An 18,664-nucleotide genomic window follows, 5' to 3' on the forward strand; every position below is an offset into this window, starting at 1 on the left:
CTACATCCCAAAGTTTCCAATAAGCATGTTTCCAATACGAAGAAAGTTAGCGCTATTTTTGACGGGAAGACAGACGAAGCCACGCAACACAGATTAACACATTACATCTCTTTTTGCGCCTGTCCGAAAAAAAAAGCGCTGCGTTACTTCTAACTGAAAACACTTTTAGGTGTGACTAATATTAATTACAAGCGAAAACAATTAAGCGTCGTACTACACTTTATTTCATATAATGAGGTTGCAGACTGCCTAGAAAGGCACTCTTGTGCCTTTATGTGCAAGACCGATAGTCAGCGCAAAGAGGGAACGGCTCGGGCTGCGGGTAGCGGGTGAACTGCATCTGGGGGCAGCCCAATTTCTGGCGAGGTCTGCTCTGCGATACTCCTCCCCCGTTCTTGCAGTTTGTGCCGCCGGACGGGCAGTCGTCGTCGCAGTCGTAGCACGTCTTGAAAAGTAGCGTGGCTGCATTGATGCACAGCCCCGAGGTGTCGTAAATCTTGTATACCACGCGGTTATTCTGAGACGGGAGTGCTGGAAGAGTGAAAACCCGCGCGCATGATTTGGGAGTCGTGCAGCGGCACAAGTAAAAGAAACAAAAATAACGCCGAAAACGTGTTAGCCGTTGTCAACGTACGTCGAGTGCCATGTGCATTGCACTAGGCTCGTCAACTATAAGGTGCACAGCGTGGATGCAACAGTACGCGAGAGGGCACGCGTGTCGAGTTTTCCCCGATGAATGTAGCTGTTGCCTTCACCGCCTAGAAGTCTGAACCACTGCATTAATAAGACTATTCAATGCATGAAATGTTCAGCATCCGGGCAGGTATTGATGAACACCGATCTCTGAGGCAATCAAGTGAAGCTGTCGCTGCTGTCGCCGGGTGGGGATAAGAAAGTGGGGTAGGACCCAAAGAAATGCATTTAAACAAAAGTTTGTGATGCAGTTCTCTGGTGTCACAGCGCACATATGAGGTCGTCCTTCCCTTACCAAAAGCCGACCAACTCCCCAGGTCAGAAGGTGTAAGTATGAAATGTCATTTCATAGCCAATGTACTTTTAAAACACCTCAAAATGTACGCGCCGGAGTTAGCTCTGCATGGGGCTACCGGGCGAAAGTGCGGCCTATAGACATCGATGCGAACAAAATTAAAAAAAAATCTTATTTCAGATGAGGCCCGTTCGTTAGCCGCCGGCATGTGCTTTGAAGAAGAGTATTAAAAAGTATGAAATGTCAATTCGAAGCGGTTGCCTCTTTTAGAACATCCCGATAAATGTGTAGCAACAGCAATGTGTGTTGAGAGGCTGTACGTACAGTCCTTGCCAAAAGTAACCCGGCACAGGTGGTTTGTTTCTTAGCCGCGTGGCGAAGCACTCATCACAGCCCTTAAGCTCGTATTCTGTGTAAAGAAAGGTGAGACCTTGCCCTTACACTATGGCACCGTTCGGTCTTTAGGGCTGCTGTAAAGGCTCCGTTATACGGTTGAGAAGCAAAAACCTGTTGCTCGGTTACTTTTGTCAAAGGGGGTGCTTCACGGCGCTTAATCAGCTGGCTGCATCAAGGAATCGCACAAGCTTATCGCGCAGTTCGACATGCTGCCTCATGCGCTACACTTGCTCACATGTACTGTCGTTCAAAAAAGACAGCCTAGACAGCCCTACAAGAAGGCAGTATTCAAATGGCGCGATATGCGACCCGTGCACAGTAGCAGACGATGGCGCAGGCAATACCCCTGCCGCCTCCGGAGTCCGCGAGGAGCCCTATGTTTCCAGACATGATGTTAGTGTGCAAACAATAATGCCATTTTTTTTTACATTCAACTCCATTTTTATCGTCTATCGCGCACACTGCCCCCTTCAAGCGACAACCGGGATATAACGTTTCATGAGATTTTAGCGATATGAGGAAAATGATCAAAATAGAATCGCCCTTTTACTGCGCCCCCTCATACTTTCTATCGATTATTTTTGTCCGCCATAGCCATCGACGCGTTTCAGCGATAGCGGCGGTGTGGCCCCGTTTGAGTGAAGGGCAGAATTCGAAAGGAATAAAATATAGTGCGATTGAAAGAGGGTAGTTTTATTTCCATGGTCCTGATCTGTTGGTTGTCTAGTGCACTAAGTTTGCATGCATTAAACACCGACCAGGATGTTTAGGACTGACCTCAGTAATCAGGAGGATTTGCATGCATTGTATAAGCTACAGGTTAAGATGTGTAGAACATTGCGAGATTAGAACTAGGGTGTGGCTTCACCATGCGTAACTAAATAATTCGAGAACGCTTTTCTGCGCACTGACTAAACTTGAAAGCCAATATTTAGCGTGGTTATTTCTCTCACACATAAGTTACACATGAAAACAGAGCAGTTGCTGATTAAAATATTCTCCTTCTTTACTAGTACATTATTGCTGTCCACATGTTTCGCAGAAACTCGATGTTCAGCTCAGTTAGAGTGAACCACGTGTTGTCCTTGCATTGGGCACATACTGCTTGCTGATCTCAGTCGGGTAATTTTCAGTATTTCGTAATAGGCAAGAAAATGATGAATATTCACTATATTCCCATGGGTCAGTATTCAAGTAGACTCTCATCGAAGTTTACTTACTGAGCTTCAGGTAATAAGCTTCACCGTTGTATGGTGGCAATAAGATTTCCAAATTTTCTGGCAGGTCTGCAATGTTGAACAATAAATGCCGTCAAACAAATAGCACGAAAAAGCACTTGATCCTTTCTATAGGTATTCAATAACGCAGCGTTTCATATAGTTCGTAGTTTTCTTCTTTTCTATTTTTTTTTCTTCCTCGCACGTAGCTTAAACGTTTTGTCTAGTTCTACTATGGAAAAATGGTGATGAAAAGTTTTCCGCATTTTTTACAGATCTATGGCTCCATGATCACCTTAATATTTACAGCAATTTTTTGTCAAGAAACTAGCACAAGCATGAGTACACCCCTAGTGTTCCCAAAATATTGGCCGAGAATAAATCTTTGCTGCAGTATATGCAAGATCCGTTAATTATACCCGTTCTTCCACGCGACAATTAAGCCAGCGGCGCCATATTCTTTCTTGGTTCAGCCTAATATATTCAGCCATCGACTCAAAATGCGTGAAAAGAGTGACTGAAGAAATAAATATACATCAAAGTACTGCCAACAGGCAGGAACTTTATGAAGTAGCTCGGCAGTTAATTGTATTCACTTAGGCTCTCGTAAGCGTGGCTCGTCCCATACCTGAGCGAATTACATGAGGGCTAGTTTTTTTAGTTTAGCTGCTTACCAGTAAGCTGTTTTAAAGCCCAATAGCAAGTGCAATAAATTATCTAGCAACGGATGTTTTATTGTCTTCATAAAAGACAGCAATTTTCAGGAAGAATGCGTGACGCGCCGATCATTTTGCTTTCTTCAAATGCATTATAGCTAACTGATACATTTTTCTCTGTCATTAAACTCCAGACTAGGTCTCTATATTCTGTATTTACTCCACGCAGCATTACGAACCGGCAAAGAAATAAAGCAATTTCTAAAAAGCGACCCTTCAGGGAATGCGTCAAGAGTGTATTACTCAATGATGTAATAATAATAACTTTATTCACATTAGGCATACTAGATGCCGGAGGCCTGCGGAAAAAGCTGTCACAATGGCAGCTTGACAAGACCACAGGAGAGACTTGCAATGAATTTTCTTTTTACATATTTAAAAGACATTGGACATCTCGATAAGCTCTAAATTCACTTGCGCGTTACCTTCATGCATTCTTCATGCAGTGAACTTCGTCAGCCCATTTGTCGGACTATGCACTCCATCATTCCATAGGTTACATCAATACTCGCCATTGCATCCTTAGTACCCATTTCATGGCCGCATTTTATCTTCGTTTTTTTTTTCTTTTACCACTTCCACGCTGCTCTCCTTCTGTCTTTATCTCCCAAAATCCCCTCCCTACGCAGAGTAGCATGCCAGCGATATTGAAACGCCGGCTAAATTCTCTGTATTTCATTAAAGAGTCTCTCTCTCTCCCCGCACTGGCAACATCTCACAGTGGTCAGCAAAATATATAACTAAACACAGAAATTCGCACTAGTTATTTTGAGCAGAGAGAGGGGAAAAAACATAAAACGACGGCATTCAACGTTTCAGCAAACCGCAATTCAGGTCTAGAACTACAAGTTACATGCATTGAGATTCCACCATACATCGGAAAAAAAAAAATAAAAGTCAGCATTCACAATCAACAAAACAAAAGTTATTACATTGAAACAAATAACCTATACAAAGCATCATAAGGAAAGAGAGCATAAAATTCCGACAAGCGTTTATCGCCGGAAATGAAACTACAACCAGAGAACTAGCGATATTAAGTTTTTTTTTTTAATTACCAAAGTGATCACGAAGTTTCTTGACAGTAATGTTCTCGGGTTCTATATTGTCCTTATTCAGTGCGTTTAACAATCTTGGAAGCCGGTTTTTTAGCATTTGGAAACCATACGTAGTCCTGCACGTGTGAACTTGCCATCACTCAAACTTTCGCCTGTTATATGTAGTGGAGTGAGTGTTTAGGTTTGCTAGGTGGCTTAAAAAACACGTATTATTGTTCACCTCGTTTTTATATTGTTTGCTGAGGCGATAGTCATATGTCTTAGTAACAGGTAATACATTATATACTGCAAAAATAAGGTTTCAGAGGGATAGCACGTAGGAACGTTTACAACAGTACGTAGGAACCTTTTTTGCAGAATATGAATTTTATGAAGATTTCCTTGTTTTGTAGAGGCCCAAACTAAATGGCAGTAGTTAAGTCTTGAACGAAATAATGCTTTATACAGTAACATCATTACATTACAGGGTAGTATACTTTTGTTTCGGTATATCAGTCCAACTACTTGCGATGTAATGTAACACTTACATGCGAATCTTTATTTTAGTTGCCATGGTGTAGCATTACCGTCAACTAAATAATCACCTGAGACAAATGCGCTAAGAATAGGTGACAGGAAGCTTACCACTGTTCAATAGTTTTCCAACCCCCGATGTTGGGTCGTACTCCGTGGTAAGGTTTCCTCTACAAGACACAAATGTTAAGGTTTTAGTTGCTTCATGAGGAATGAATTCCGTACTACAAAGCACACTGCAGATTTACTTGGAACATGAGTACGTAAAGAATGGGTATTGCACAATATCTTACTTGGAGCTACACAACACTCACAAGGTACGACGGATGCGGCTTCCAACATCTTACATGTGTATCGAATGCGCAATGCCAGAATACTGATTTGTTATGGGTGGTCATTTAAGCCTTTGAGAAATGCTATTTACATAATTTTCTAGACAATCACACCTCATGCTTCATAATGGCTTGGTTACCACAGCAACTTGTCGTGAAAGTACGTTGTGTTCATGTGCTACGATCGCAATATTTATTATCTCATATGACAGGCTTCTTACGCTCGCGGTTTTATGAAAGATGGTATAGAATGATTTATCTCATCTATAATATGCTAGACCTAGCGTTTGGAAAGAAGGAACTTTAGGCGTGTCCGTCTGCAAACATTGGTCATCACGCATCGAGGCGTAACAGCACTATACTACCTTTAGCAAGAATGCCTCTCTCGTTTCTCCGCAGTGTCAGTAAGGGTTCAAATTTTTCAACCATGATTTCCAGGCTCATTGTCATGGGTCGAAGAAACCAATCACCCACGGTCTGGATGCGTGGCGTGGATACCATGCCAAGCATGTGGTAGTACATAAGACTGGACATAGTTACTACTGCATGCCCAGCTTTTTTGAGCATCAGTAACTTGCAGCATGTGTAGGCTGCCAACAGCAAACGCGGAGTAGTTGAATAGGATTATTTTTATTCGTTATCGAGGGATAACGAAACCCTCAGGTAAAGTAGTGCGCGAACACGGTAACACTGAGGGCCTAATCTTCCTGCGGATTGCTGAATCTGATTTATACAATGTTTGCACTCGAACCGAAGAGTTATTACGGTTTTTGGTGCCCATCGCCGCGCAGCAGCTAATGGCACCCACACTAACTAGCAGCGCTTCTCCGTAATCGTTCGCAAGAAGTATTGCTTAAAAGTGCACACGCACAGCCTGTAAGCCAGTCTAGTCTGCGTGCACTATCAGCGCAATATGCGGCCTATGTAATGCCTTAAACGGCATGTCCATCAAAATGCACCCAATTAAGTTCCGGCGGCTCCTTTACGAGCAGAAAAACTGCTTTCGCATTCTTTTTTCTGAGCCACCTGGCCTTATGTAGCGCTCTGCGCACAGTCAGTTTTACTTGATGTTGCTAAGTGCTACTCTAAGCACCGGCTCTACTCCGTTTCCTGAACATAAATCACGATGGGCGTGGTAGCAACATTGTTCTTTTAAAGTTATTCACGAGTGAAATGATAATACTTCTACGTCTTACCCTGTTCATAGCAGTATTGGTAATGCGTTTGTGTATGTCACAGCCCATTATTTTCCAATCGAAAAGCACAGCAGAATATTTTGTGTCTCCCCTACAGGTTTTCGGCAATATATCTACCCATGAACTTTTATTAAGAACAGAAATATTTGCTTCAAGGAGACAACTTTTGCAGTTATTGTAGAAAACCACTAAATACTACAGAAAAGTATTGCAGAAAAAACATACACTACTACAAAAGAATGCTACAGAACACCAAAAACCTATCGTTATGACAATACGAGAAAACATTTTCACCGGATTCTGCAGTTATTTGTTCCCGCTGGAGTCTACCGCATTCAACGAGAACATTAGTGTATTTCCTATACCGGCGGACTCCAAGCGTGTACTCACTTCACATAGCTGTCAAACTTCCCCCGTGTTTCATACCACCTGGTGCCGAATACCTTGTTGTTCTTCGGCTTGGTGCCGTCCCATAGGATGGCGAAATTGACGGCGTTCTCCGGTTCAATTGTTACTCCCGTCCGGTAGCACTCGTACGTCATCAACGGCTGCCGCTGCACCAGCTACAGGGGGCGGGGATGACCTCAAGCTCATCAAAAACAAATAAATAATAAAAACAAAAATAAAGTGAAAAATAAAAATATGTACATCGTACTTTACAGTGCCCTCATCTGAGAGAAACCGAGGATATTCTCAGTTAATTGAAATATGTGGTGAACACTCCGCATTGGCCAACTCAATTAATCTGTAGGGCAGAAAATATTCGCATAAGAAACAAAGGCCTTTAAGCCATTTGGTAGATATGCGAATTCACGTACCGTAACAGCAACAAAAGAAAGAATTTAAAAGGTAAAGCACTTCATCCGTCAATCTCATCATCAATTTACAGAATGATTTTAGTCATGGGCCTGGAGCTGTGTGCATTTGTTCCTACCGCAAACCTTTGAAAAGCGCCCTCTGCTTGCCCGTCTTCAAGTAAAAAAATTCTATGCAGGTAGTGCCGCCTGAAGGCAAGTTATATACACGGTGTTTCATTTAACTATTTACACAGTTTTTTATAACAATGCTTTAAATATCCCCAGCTCATCAAAAACAAATAAATAATAAAAACAAAAATAAAGTGAAAAATAAAAATATGTACACCGTACTTTACAGTGCCCTCATCTGAGAGAAACCGAGGACATTCTCAGTTAATTGAAATATATGGTGAACACTCCGCATTGGCCAACTCAATTAATCTGTAGGGCAGAAAATATTCGCATAAGAAACAAAGGCCTTTAAGCCATTTGGTAGATATGCGAATTCACGTACCGTAACAGCAACAAAAGAAAGAATTTAAAAGTTAAAGCACTTCATCCGTCAATCTCATCATCAACTTAACAGAATGATTTTAGTCATGGGCCTGGAGCTGTGTGCATTTGTTCCTACCGCAAACCTTTGAAAAGCGCCCTCTGCTTGCCCGTCTTCAAGTAAAAAAATTCTCTGAAGGTAGTGCCGCCTGAAGGCAAGTTATATACACGGTGTTTCATTTAACTATTTACACAGTTTTTTATAACAATGCTTTAAATATCCCCAGGTGGCCGAAATTATACTAGAGCCTTCCCCTACGGCTCCCCTTTCTCTCTTTCTTCTTTCACTACCACTTTCCTCCCTTCCCTTACGGGGCGGTTCGGGTGTCCATCGAGATGTGAGACAATTACTGCGCCATTTTTGTTCCTCAAAAAAACAATTAATTCACAAGAAGCAAGCAGAAGCGCTCCCATGTCGTAAAAAATTGTCCGGCGTCGGCGGCCAGCGGTCGGAACAACCTGCCGCTTCGACAACCTAGGTGTCCCAGCTGGGTCACGTGACCTTGTGGCATCGTCACAGCCTTCCGACTTGATTGTGAGCGAGCTGACTGCAGTCGCAGGTGGCCGTTAAATTAATGATTAGCCACGCGATGTTGCTCCGGAAGAGGGACGTGGGTCTTATAAGCCCCACCACTGGCAGCTCCTACCATTGCAAGGCAGTGGCGCATCGCTTAACCGCGGCACCACTGCGCCCCGAGTTGTATGATGACTCTCAGGGACCTATGAATGGAATGTCGAGAGTCACAGATTATGCGAATCAATCCATTAACACCATCGCGTAATACCTTTAAGGGGGAGCGTAAGTGTACCCTCCATTTTTTTTATGTGTCCCTTCACGAAGTGTTCAAGACTAAATCCCGGTTAATACAAGCCTGATGGGACACCAAAATTAGTATAGTACTCACCTCATAAAATGCTTTGGTGTAGCTCGCCTCCACAGCCGAGAGCGTGAGGATGGCAAAGACAGCACGAAGCAAGGACAGCGGCTCCAACTTTCTCCTAGTCATCGCAATGATTGCAGGCCTGAAGATACACGTGTTACATTTAATATGCACAAAGTTTATGCACGTAACTATCTATACATGAACAATCTAAGCGAAATTTGTTTGTTTTTTCTTAGCGTGGCATTGTTTTTTCCTTCTCTTGTGATGCATTTTCCAAACGTTTCCAGCGCCTGGATTTTGTAACACGCTAGAAAAATCTCTTGCATTAATTACCAATTGGCTTAGGCACAGTTCTGCTAGTGGAAACCGGAGCGATGATATGCAGGTAAACTCACAACCTAAACTGCCGTAAACTCAATGGTAAAAAAAATGTTTACTCGTACCAAGATCTGGAAAGTGACCTCGTCTTTTCAGTCTCATAAAAATTCGGTTTCAATTCAAAGGCTGAGTGCATTCTTTGAAAATGCAAGGTCCAACTGAGCTCAAGGCGTAAAATATGAGAGCTTGTTTGTTAGTAAAATACTTCACTCAGAGAAATTTTCCGCATTCATAGTTTCTGGTTGTAGGCTGAAATCATGGCACAGTAAAAACGGAGTTAAATTTACCAAGTCGTGACTATTCGTTGCATAAGTTTGCTTTAAGGACACTACATGAAAATGATTAATGAACGAATTTAAGCGAACTACTCTCATCTTATTATAGTGCCGTGACTTCGGCTGCTAAGACACCACTCTAAAGAAACCCTGGCAGCATATTCTAAATAGTTACAAGGTAACTGCACAGCACTTACCTAATGTTGTTAGCAGGTGAAACGACTGGCAAGCTGCGTGAATCGAATGCGGCGAATGCCGTTTTGTAGCTCTTATTGAGGACGCTTGGCATTGCGATAACTAGTTCACAGCACTTGCAGCCCTTTTGCTCGTGTTTTACATCTCGGTCACAAAAATACCATCCAAACTCAATGAAAATATAAAAATCAGTTGGTCCTTCTTATCATGACCGAGCTGAGGATGCTCGAAGCAAGAGTAGAAAGAGTTATATGCACAGAAAAATTTTAGAAAAGCTGTGAGGCGTTGAAAGGTATATTAGGAACGGCAAACGCGACAAACACCTGTGCCAAGACACGCTATAACCATTGTAATAAAGAGCGCCAGTCGTGAAAGTAGCATTTTTTTTGCAGGCACTGCCGTTCAGTTGTCCTGTACTTCCCTCAATGTGTCCGTGTTCATAACGCATGCTGGCCAGAGCTTCTCAGTAAATGTTTCAGTTGCCATCTTTAGGGGAATAAGAAGGAGCTTTAAAGAAAGCACGAGACCTCAAGCTTAGCATTACTTCTCACACTTGAAGAGGCCGCCTTTTTTTTTTTTTCGAACGACCGGCTTGGATAGTGAGAAAAGGGAGTGGGGCGTTCAGTCGTGCACTTAGCAGGCGACACCAGCGTAATCGTTAATAGTGCTGAACACTGCAAATTCTCGTGTGAGTGGTCATGGCCTCCCGCCCGCTAGTCGCCCGCTAGTGGAGGTCGGTTAATTTGTACTTAATTTCAATCGTTTAAGGAAGAGCGAATGATAAAGCACTCACTGCAATAAATCTGTGGGGTATACTCCCTAAAAATGAGTCAGAACTTCTGAAAGGCGTCTGTACAGCTGACTGTTTTTCCGAGCCACGTACGTAGAAGCGATGCTAAGGCTTCCTATAGCGCTGGGCGCCTGGTTAATTTGACCATCTGTGTTCTTCGGCATGCACCAAAATTAAAGTAAACAAATCCTTTTGCATTTTACCTGGATAGAAATGTGACTACCATTTTTGGAATCAAATACGAGGTCTCGTGGAGCCGAGTGGATTTATGAAGAGTCTCACCGACATTCGATGGTCCCCATTGCACTTGAAACAGGCTTTCGGGTACTCGTATTATTCACACGCCCAATGGCAGGAAGGTTATTCACGGAATTAGGGATAATGCCTCGGAGTTATGTGGTATCTATATCTCGATGCTCTTTCTGAAAGCCGCACACACGGAGACTTCTAGCTTTTTCTGCCAAGCGATAGGCGATCACACATCTGTGGAATTGTACTGCCCTGCGTTGCCTCTGCCTGAAAAACTAGTCTAGGAGAGAACCCGCATTGCTTTGAACTGCACCAGTTTGGTAATTATAAGTAAATTAAAGGCAAGTTTATGAAATTCAAAGTAAATTGGGGAGCGACATCGATGCAACAGATTCTGCAACGCTGAAGATGGTGGAGAAAAGTTCAGCTGAGGAAACCAAGACAGGAAGAGAAAGCTGGAATGGATGCCTAATAATACGGCAAATGATCGTGATGCAATCTGCAATAAGCTTGTATACTGAGCCGGGGTCGGAAGTTAAGGAGGAAATGTTGAAAGCTATGCAGCAACTCTTTCAAATTAAGCAGGTATGAGAAGATTTGCTGCGCGGCACATTAAATACACCGTAGAAAAGTAAAGGCGAGAAAGACAGCATTGACTCTTACAGATAGATCGCAGTAACTTCTGTTGTACATACGTTTGCGATGCCGCTTATCAAAAGAGAACTGCTAAAATGTATAGAGTAAAATGGAACGCTTGGAACTGAAAAATGCTTTTAGGCAGGGCATACGTTTCGAGGACAGTCATTTTTAATTAACGCAGTCCCCTGAAATAGCTATTTGGCAAAAGTGGCGTATATGGCTGGGTTTTCTCGACAAAAGCTATGTGGGACTTTCTAACTGAACCAGGACTAGATGCCAACATAATAGAGCCTCTTGTCGTCGCTGTTGTTCACATTTTTTTATGTCAAGGAGGCAACCCACGGTTCAGAAGGACAGAGTGTACAGTCGACGAACTAAAAGTAGCCCAAGGAGTTCCGTGTTTAGTGTACGCGGATGATGTGGTACTTTTGCAGATAGCCAAAGCTATCTAGAACTCCTTCCAGGTAACTCTAGGGAAAAATCTGGCGTTTTGGTATTCAGCCTTAGCAGAACTGGAACGGAGTCATGCAAGGACGTAAAGTACCGCGCGTAGAGGCGTACAAATATCTAAGGGCTGTGAACTGATGAAAGAAGAACATATCGAAAAAAATTCAGGTCACTTAAGGCTGCTTACGTAATTTGGAAGCGAAAGCATCAGTGCGTCATCGGGAGCGTTCGACTTCGACGCTGGTCCCGCACTCAGAAATAAAACGAGGACGCCTCTCCGAACGGTACCATAAGCGCTGAATCCACAATGGTCCAAGCGAAACAGTGGGACGCTCGCTTCGAATATCTATTGCGGGCTAACCTCCAATATGACTAAGAAACGTATGCTATATGGAAAGAGAAATAGTATGACACCTCCCACTTATGGCGTACGACAAGGGACTGCGTCACAGTCTTAATACGACTTTCGTGTTTTGAAGAAAAGAAATGGCGAAGTAACAGTCTCACATCTCGGGGAATACCTCAACCACGCCTTAAGGGAAGGTAGGTGAAGTCGGGTAAGGCACGCAATTTCAAGCGTTAATCTGCCTCACATACAGCACCACAGGTTCCCGACAATGTCACCTATAACTATCGATCCACCTGGCATAGCTAAATTAATTGAATCTTTGAAAAATGATTCTTCACCTGGTTCTGATGCGATTATCGCTAAATTTCTAAAAAATACTTGTGCTTATAGTTCAGTTATACTAACCAAACTTTTTCAACAGTCACTCGACACATCAAGCCTTCCTAACGACTGGAAAATTGGGAAGGTGGTTCCACTTCACAAGTCCGGTGGTAAGCACTCCCCTCAAAACTTTCGTCCCATTTCGCTCACTAGCACATGCTGCAAATTACTAGAACACATCATTTTCAAGCATGTCGTTACCTTTCTCGATGAGAATTCATTTTTCACACCTGCGCAACATGGTTTTCGTCAAACATACTCGTGTGAAACTCAATTACTTGCCTTTACTGATAAGCTATACCGCATACTTGACAACTCATCTTGTGCTGACTGCATTTTCTTGGATTTTTCCAAAGCCTTTGATAAAGTATGTCATAAATTACTGCTACATAAATTGAGCCATCTTAATCTCAATCCTAACGTCTTCGACTGGATTCAATCTTTCCTTCTTAACCGTTGGCAATTTGTGCATGCTAATAACACTAATTCACCGATTGCTAACGTGCTATCTGGTGTTCCACAGGGATCGGTCCTGGGACCACTCCTATTCTTAATCTATATTAATGACCTTCCTTCTGCCATATCTTCCAACATTCACCTTTTTGCTGACGATTGTGTGATATTTCGGGAAATAAATAACGTTAACGATACTGACACTCTCCAGTCAGACCTCAATTTGGTGTCAGACTGGTGCACTACATGGAATATGGAATTAAACATTAATAAATGTAAAGCTTTGCGTGTTTCCCGTGCACCTAACGCTCTTCCTTCATATTATCTTAACGGCACTCCTCTTGATTGGGTAAAAACATACAAGTACCTAGGTATTCATACCACTCAAAATTTAACATGGTGTATTCATATTGACTACGTTATTAATAACGCTAACCGCATTTTAGGGTACTTACGTCGCAATTTCTCAGCCGCTCCCTCATCTCTTAAGCTTATACTCTATAAAACACTTATACGTCCTAAACTAGAATACGCAGCATCAATATGGGACCCTACACATGATAACCTTGCATATTCCTTGGAACTAGTCCAAAATAATTCCGTTCGCTTCATTCTTTCAAATTACAACCGTACGGCAAGCATCACAGCCATGAAATCTAACGTGTCACTCCCACCGTTACAATCTCGCCGTAAAATTGGTCGCCTCACACTATTTCACAAGCTATATCATCACGTTACGCTTCACAATTATTTCATATCACCCCCAGAATACATTTCACGTCGCATCGATCACCGCCACAAGGTTGGCATCCCAACATGCCACACCAAATAATCTTTTCAGTCATATCTTCCTCGCACATCTGTCGAATGGAACCGCCTTCCCTCCGATATTGCAGCCATTGCAGATAACAAAACCTTTCACGACGCATTAACTAACACTGTTTATTCTGAAAGAAGTTGATCATGTCTTATATCTGTTTCCACTGTGTTATGTACATTGATTTTATGTTATTTACGCTTTTTGAATGTTGTTTGTTTTAATCTGGAGAAAATTTATTTTGTACTACCTGTTTTCACTGTATTATATTCATTGTTCTTTATCCTAATTAACCCACTCCCCTCTGTAATGCCTTTGGCCCTGAGGGTACAATAAATAAATAAATAAATAAATAAATAAATAAATAAATAAATAAATAAATAAATTCAAGTTGCAAATGTCGTCGAATAAAATCCCCTGTCTCAAGCTAGCCTCTGACTTGAGTAGCGTGTAAGCTATATGCAATGAGAAATGGTATGACACCCGGAACGCTGTACGGCAAATAGTTGCTCACAGTTTTTGTACGAATATAGTCAGTAATACTGGCGCCACTTTGGCAACAGCCAGTGGGTTGTATATAAGACGATTCAAATGTATATGATTGCCTGAAACTACGCCGCTGGGCTTGCTGAGTGCGTCCTACGGTCGCTTGATGACGCCCTGTTTCTCTTACCGTCAGTAGGATTTTCTGTACCATCGGCGACTACACACACTAACGTACGCGGCTGGCTTTGCTCATAATGTGACTATTATGGCTTTCGCCTTAAAACCCATGAAAATGGAACGCGGCCATTCTGAATCATAGAGCCCAATAAGGGTACAGTGAATATGTAGTAATACGAGGTCTCTGTAAGGGTGTAATGGTTTCGGGCCCGACTTTTGCGAATGTGGTACAATACCTAAAATCAGATGCGGTACAAAGACTAGAGATGGTAAAAAGTCTGAGTCGTGGTCAGATTGGCTACAGAGTTTCATTGAAAGAAAATAAGGGCTTTTTTACAGGGAGCTCGGGTTGATCGTCCTTTGAGGCACGGGTAGCACGCCGCAAGACATCGTTTAAGAGGCCAAAAGAAATGGATGAGAAGAACTGGGCAGCCAAAGGCCTTAGATATTTGCGCACTAATAACGCGGATACGCGATGGAAGAAAGGGCTAGATTACGCAGGCAACAACAAGGAAATGGAAGTTATCACGAACGTAAGAAAGGAACACTGCGAAGCCGACAAGGCTAAATGAGAAAAAAATAATGAAAACAAAAGAACCATTGCACAAATACAGAGCTGGGAAGAGCACAGTCCAGGAGGAAATGCTGCATGATAATTCCAGACGCCGTCCAACCTACTTCAAGCTGCTGCATTGTGCCTCAGAACCAGGCAATATAGAATCAAGCATGCTTGAACAGGGGGAGGAACAGTATGGACTGGGAGATCAACATAATCTGGCACACTGCAAAGCTATTCATTAAGCCACAAAAGAGGACACGGTGACAATATCGGTAGTTTTGTGTGTTAAGGACAGTGAAAACATAATTAACTCCTCAGCAGTAATGCCTGCAAGAGAACAGAGAGTGCATGTGGCGTAAAAGCGCAAGGAATCCCAGTATTCATATATAGCCTAGAATGAAATGAATAGTCATGAATTTGAAAAAAAATAAGCAGAACAGTAGTGCAAGTAAAGTAAATGACGCAAAAGTACAAAATCAATAAAGTAATCACCCTTATTTACTAGGAAATGCGTAACTCGTCGCCACCGTGATAGAAAGGGTATGGCAATAATTATATTTCTATTATAGCAAAAAAGCTACAACTAACTTTGAACCAGTGCTACCGAACATATTACTGATGAAGACAACCGCAACGTCGCCGCCTTAATACCGCGAGCAGAGTAGTCCCGACAGCTCGCCCAGCTGCGCATAAAAGACCACCGCCGCGTTTCGACGGAGGCGGAACGCAAAAGGCGCCACCGAGATACGTGAGACAGATACTGCTCCATTTCCTTTCATCAAAAACCGATTTACCAATTTTACCTATTTCAGACGCGACATCATACGACGGCACGGCGCAAAATATAATTCTGGTGATGGCATGTGGATGTAGACACAAATATGTCGTACAGCGAAAGAAGCGGCTCTGTAGGGGTGAGAAGCTTCCACGTTTTATATGACGAAATCATTAGATGGCTCATCGACACGAAAACATGGCGTCGCCCAAAAAGTGAAAAGTGGTTGCGCTAAACAACTGGCCATTGGTCGAATCGGCGGGAAGTCATCGAAAGCAGGAAAATACCAAACGTTAACGAGTAATAGTCAGTGCTAATACTCACAACTGCACGAACTACAAAGGAATATATTAAAATTAGACTACCATTGATATAGAATTTGAAAAGAATTTCAGTTCAGTTCAGTTTCGTTTTTTTCAGTCATGTACAATGGCTGAGGAGAAACGAAAGAAAAAGAGCCGTGCACGCGGCTTGAGAAAGCTCCCATCTCTCGTAGCGGTTCGACAGGGCGATGACAGATAACTAAGAACAAAAACAAGAAAATACATGAAATAACAAACATGTACAATTCCTTCAAATAGATCACCAGAATAGTCTCTGTACTCTTATACAGAGGCAAAGAATAGCAGATTAATCACATCACATAGCTAATTTGTATATTTCACGGTTGGATACTACTCATTGTTTTGTATGAACATATTTCTGGTACTGTTACATGAAACGGAGAGAATGAATGGATCAGTGAAAATGTATCTGTTCAGGAACGATGATAATACATATCTTAGTGTTTCAAGTCCATAATTTGTGCGTGGATAAGGTATATACCACTGTTCCTTCGTAGAATCGCCATGCTTTCTCATTACTCGCGCGGAAATTACTTCAGTGAACCGCGGACACCTTTGCGGATCCCACAAAGTCCTTCGACGACTGAGTGAGTGGGACTACGCAATCTCCGATTGACCGACAGCATCCCAGCAGCTGAGTGCACGCTCGGAAATGGTTTAATATGTCTTGCGCTAATGGATGGTAGTGTCATTATTAGTTGTGATTTTCATTTTTAGGCGGGCGACGTAATGCTTTGTGGTACAAAAATCTGTACGGTGCTTACTGAAAAGAAGGGTAACACTGCTTAGTTTTGTACGTTGTCTCGCTGATGTTCTTCGCTGAAAGCCACCAGCGCTCAGCCTTACCAGATTTTCACAAGGGAGGTCACCAGATTTCTATGGAGTAATAGTAGCTAACCTCAACTGTTTCGAAGATGTTCCAGACAGTGTTAGTTTCTTTTAGCGCCTTATACAAAAACCTGGCAGTCATATTTAGATTGAGTGCGGCCTAACGCCATCATTCCTGATCTTTGACCACCACTGAGACCAATTGCTGGTATAGCCGCCGTCGAGTCTCCTGTTTGTTTGCATATGTAGGTTTACCCGATAAAAAGTTGGATTTTAACGCCTATCTTCTGTCTACCATTCACATCCATACCCGTCCAGTAATTACAACCACCCGAGAATGTTACGGGGCGTAAAGGTACACTTTTTGAAAGATACCTTTGTGTTCTTAGAAATAAACTTCAAGTGGTTTTGTTACTGTATTTGTAACTGTATTTGTATTTGTATTTGTAACTGGTTTTGTAACTGTATTTATTGCTGTATTTTGTGTTACAACTTGTATTTAACATTTTTCAATTTTGCTAAACCTGTTCTTTTTTCATATATTATGTATTCGCCCCTCCTGCTTGGGCCTACTGTAGGCCTGCAGTATGTTCTAAATAAATAAATAAATAAATAAATAACTGTAACAGAAGCTGATCGCGTAAAGTAATTCTGGCTATTCCGTGCTAGTGAATGAATTTCGTGCCAAAGAACGAGCTTGCTAACCTATGATATGTTTATTTCATTTTCCCCATTTTTCTACCCGGCGTGCGTGACAACTGTTGCTCCCTTTACTCACAACAAGTACGACCTGCCGCTTCTAGGACAAGGATGCCGTCGTAACTATATACAGATAGAGCACTGCGGTCTCTAAAAAAAACAAAAATGAAAGAAATGGCAGCACACTTGTCTACTGTTTCATCAACAGAAAGCCAAAATCGTGGATTGTCAAATGAAATGTATGATTTTAACTGTGCCAGACTTAAAAAACCTGCTTCCGTGGGGAAAAAACACCTTGCTGAGCTCTGCCTGAAGAGTAGCCGTTAGTACCAATGACATGGTGAAAACGGCCGTCTTTGTAGCACGTGTTATCTAGAAATATAACTACAGAATTCTTGTCCAGCCATTTCAGCGCAAAGAAATTTTTTTTTTGCACTAGACAGTTGTACTAACTCAGTCAGGGAATGACACAATATAGTCGATACAAAATCGAAGGTAATGTTTCAGACAGAACAGAATAAAGCCCTTTGACATGCTTGCACGTAGTGTTTTATGCCGCTAACTAACTGAAAGTCAGAGGCCGACTACTTGGAATGTGCTATTCGGGAGCAAACTTGAATTTAGGCGGCGCTCCGATGTGTCACTACGTTGTGCAAGATGGCACGCTTATGTGGGTCCATGCGTAGCTCGCCGATGGAGAAGATAACGCTGTTCCTGGCGTGTTGGGAAGCTAGCGGTTTTTTCTTGATAGTAATCACATTTTTTACAGCGGCCATGCAATTCTGTCAGGTTCTCAAATTGCCGTTGGCAATCAGACCGAAGTTGTGCCATGTTTGGCATGACAGATCCGCCTGAGAACCCTGCCTTACTGACGAACGTTTTTACGGAGTCTAGATTAGAAGAACCGAGATGTGCCTGCGTCCCAGGTGTCTCATTCATGTAACCTCTTCGCTCGTTACCAGAGGTAACAACCTCGGCGATTTCGCCATCAATCAGCCTGATCTGATTGATGGCGATGGGGTGCCATGCAGGAGTAGTTCTGAGTCGACAGTTTATGCGCTCACATCAGCCTATATGAACCTATCTCTAACGAGAGGGCGAGAGGGGGCACCAAAATAATCGGGATATTGTAGTGTGAATCGCTCTCACAGAAATATAAATGAGCAGCGTTTAT

The 18,664-nt window shown here is 42.5% G+C and overlaps 1 protein-coding gene across 1 annotated transcript; it reads right to left on the reverse strand.

Moving 5' to 3' along the window:
* Positions 1-271: 271 nt before the first annotated feature.
* Positions 272-8,772, reverse strand: LOC149340070 (uncharacterized). The gene is made up of 5 exons (XM_089550642.1): positions 8,671-8,772; positions 6,807-6,979; positions 5,000-5,058; positions 2,605-2,670; positions 272-531 (listed from the first exon to the last, which is right to left on the reverse strand). Exons 1-5 carry the CDS (start codon positions 8,770-8,772, stop codon positions 272-274), a joined length of 660 nt encoding a protein of 219 aa, XP_089406768.1.
* Between the last annotated feature and the right edge of the window lie 9,892 nt (positions 8,773-18,664).

The sequence above is a fragment of the Amblyomma mixtum genome, chromosome 6 (genome assembly GCF_055824585.1).
Source record: "Amblyomma mixtum isolate Tamu chromosome 6, ASM5582458v1, whole genome shotgun sequence".
NCBI lineage: Eukaryota > Metazoa > Arthropoda > Arachnida > Ixodida > Ixodidae > Amblyomma > Amblyomma mixtum.

Excerpts from the sequence above, each read along its gene's own strand:
- LOC149340070 (XM_089550642.1), bottom strand. The coding sequence starts at position 8,772 with ATGACTAGGAGAAAGTTGGAGCCGCTGTCCTTGCTTCGTGCTGTCTTT. Across the intron at positions 5,059-6,806 it reads AAGTTTGACAGCTATGTGAA|AGGAAACCTTACCACGGAGT; the intron begins GTGAGTACACGC and ends TGTGTCTTGTAG. Across the intron at positions 2,671-4,999 it reads TGGAAAACTATTGAACAGTG|ACCTGCCAGAAAATTTGGAA; the intron begins GTAAGCTTCCTG and ends TCAACATTGCAG.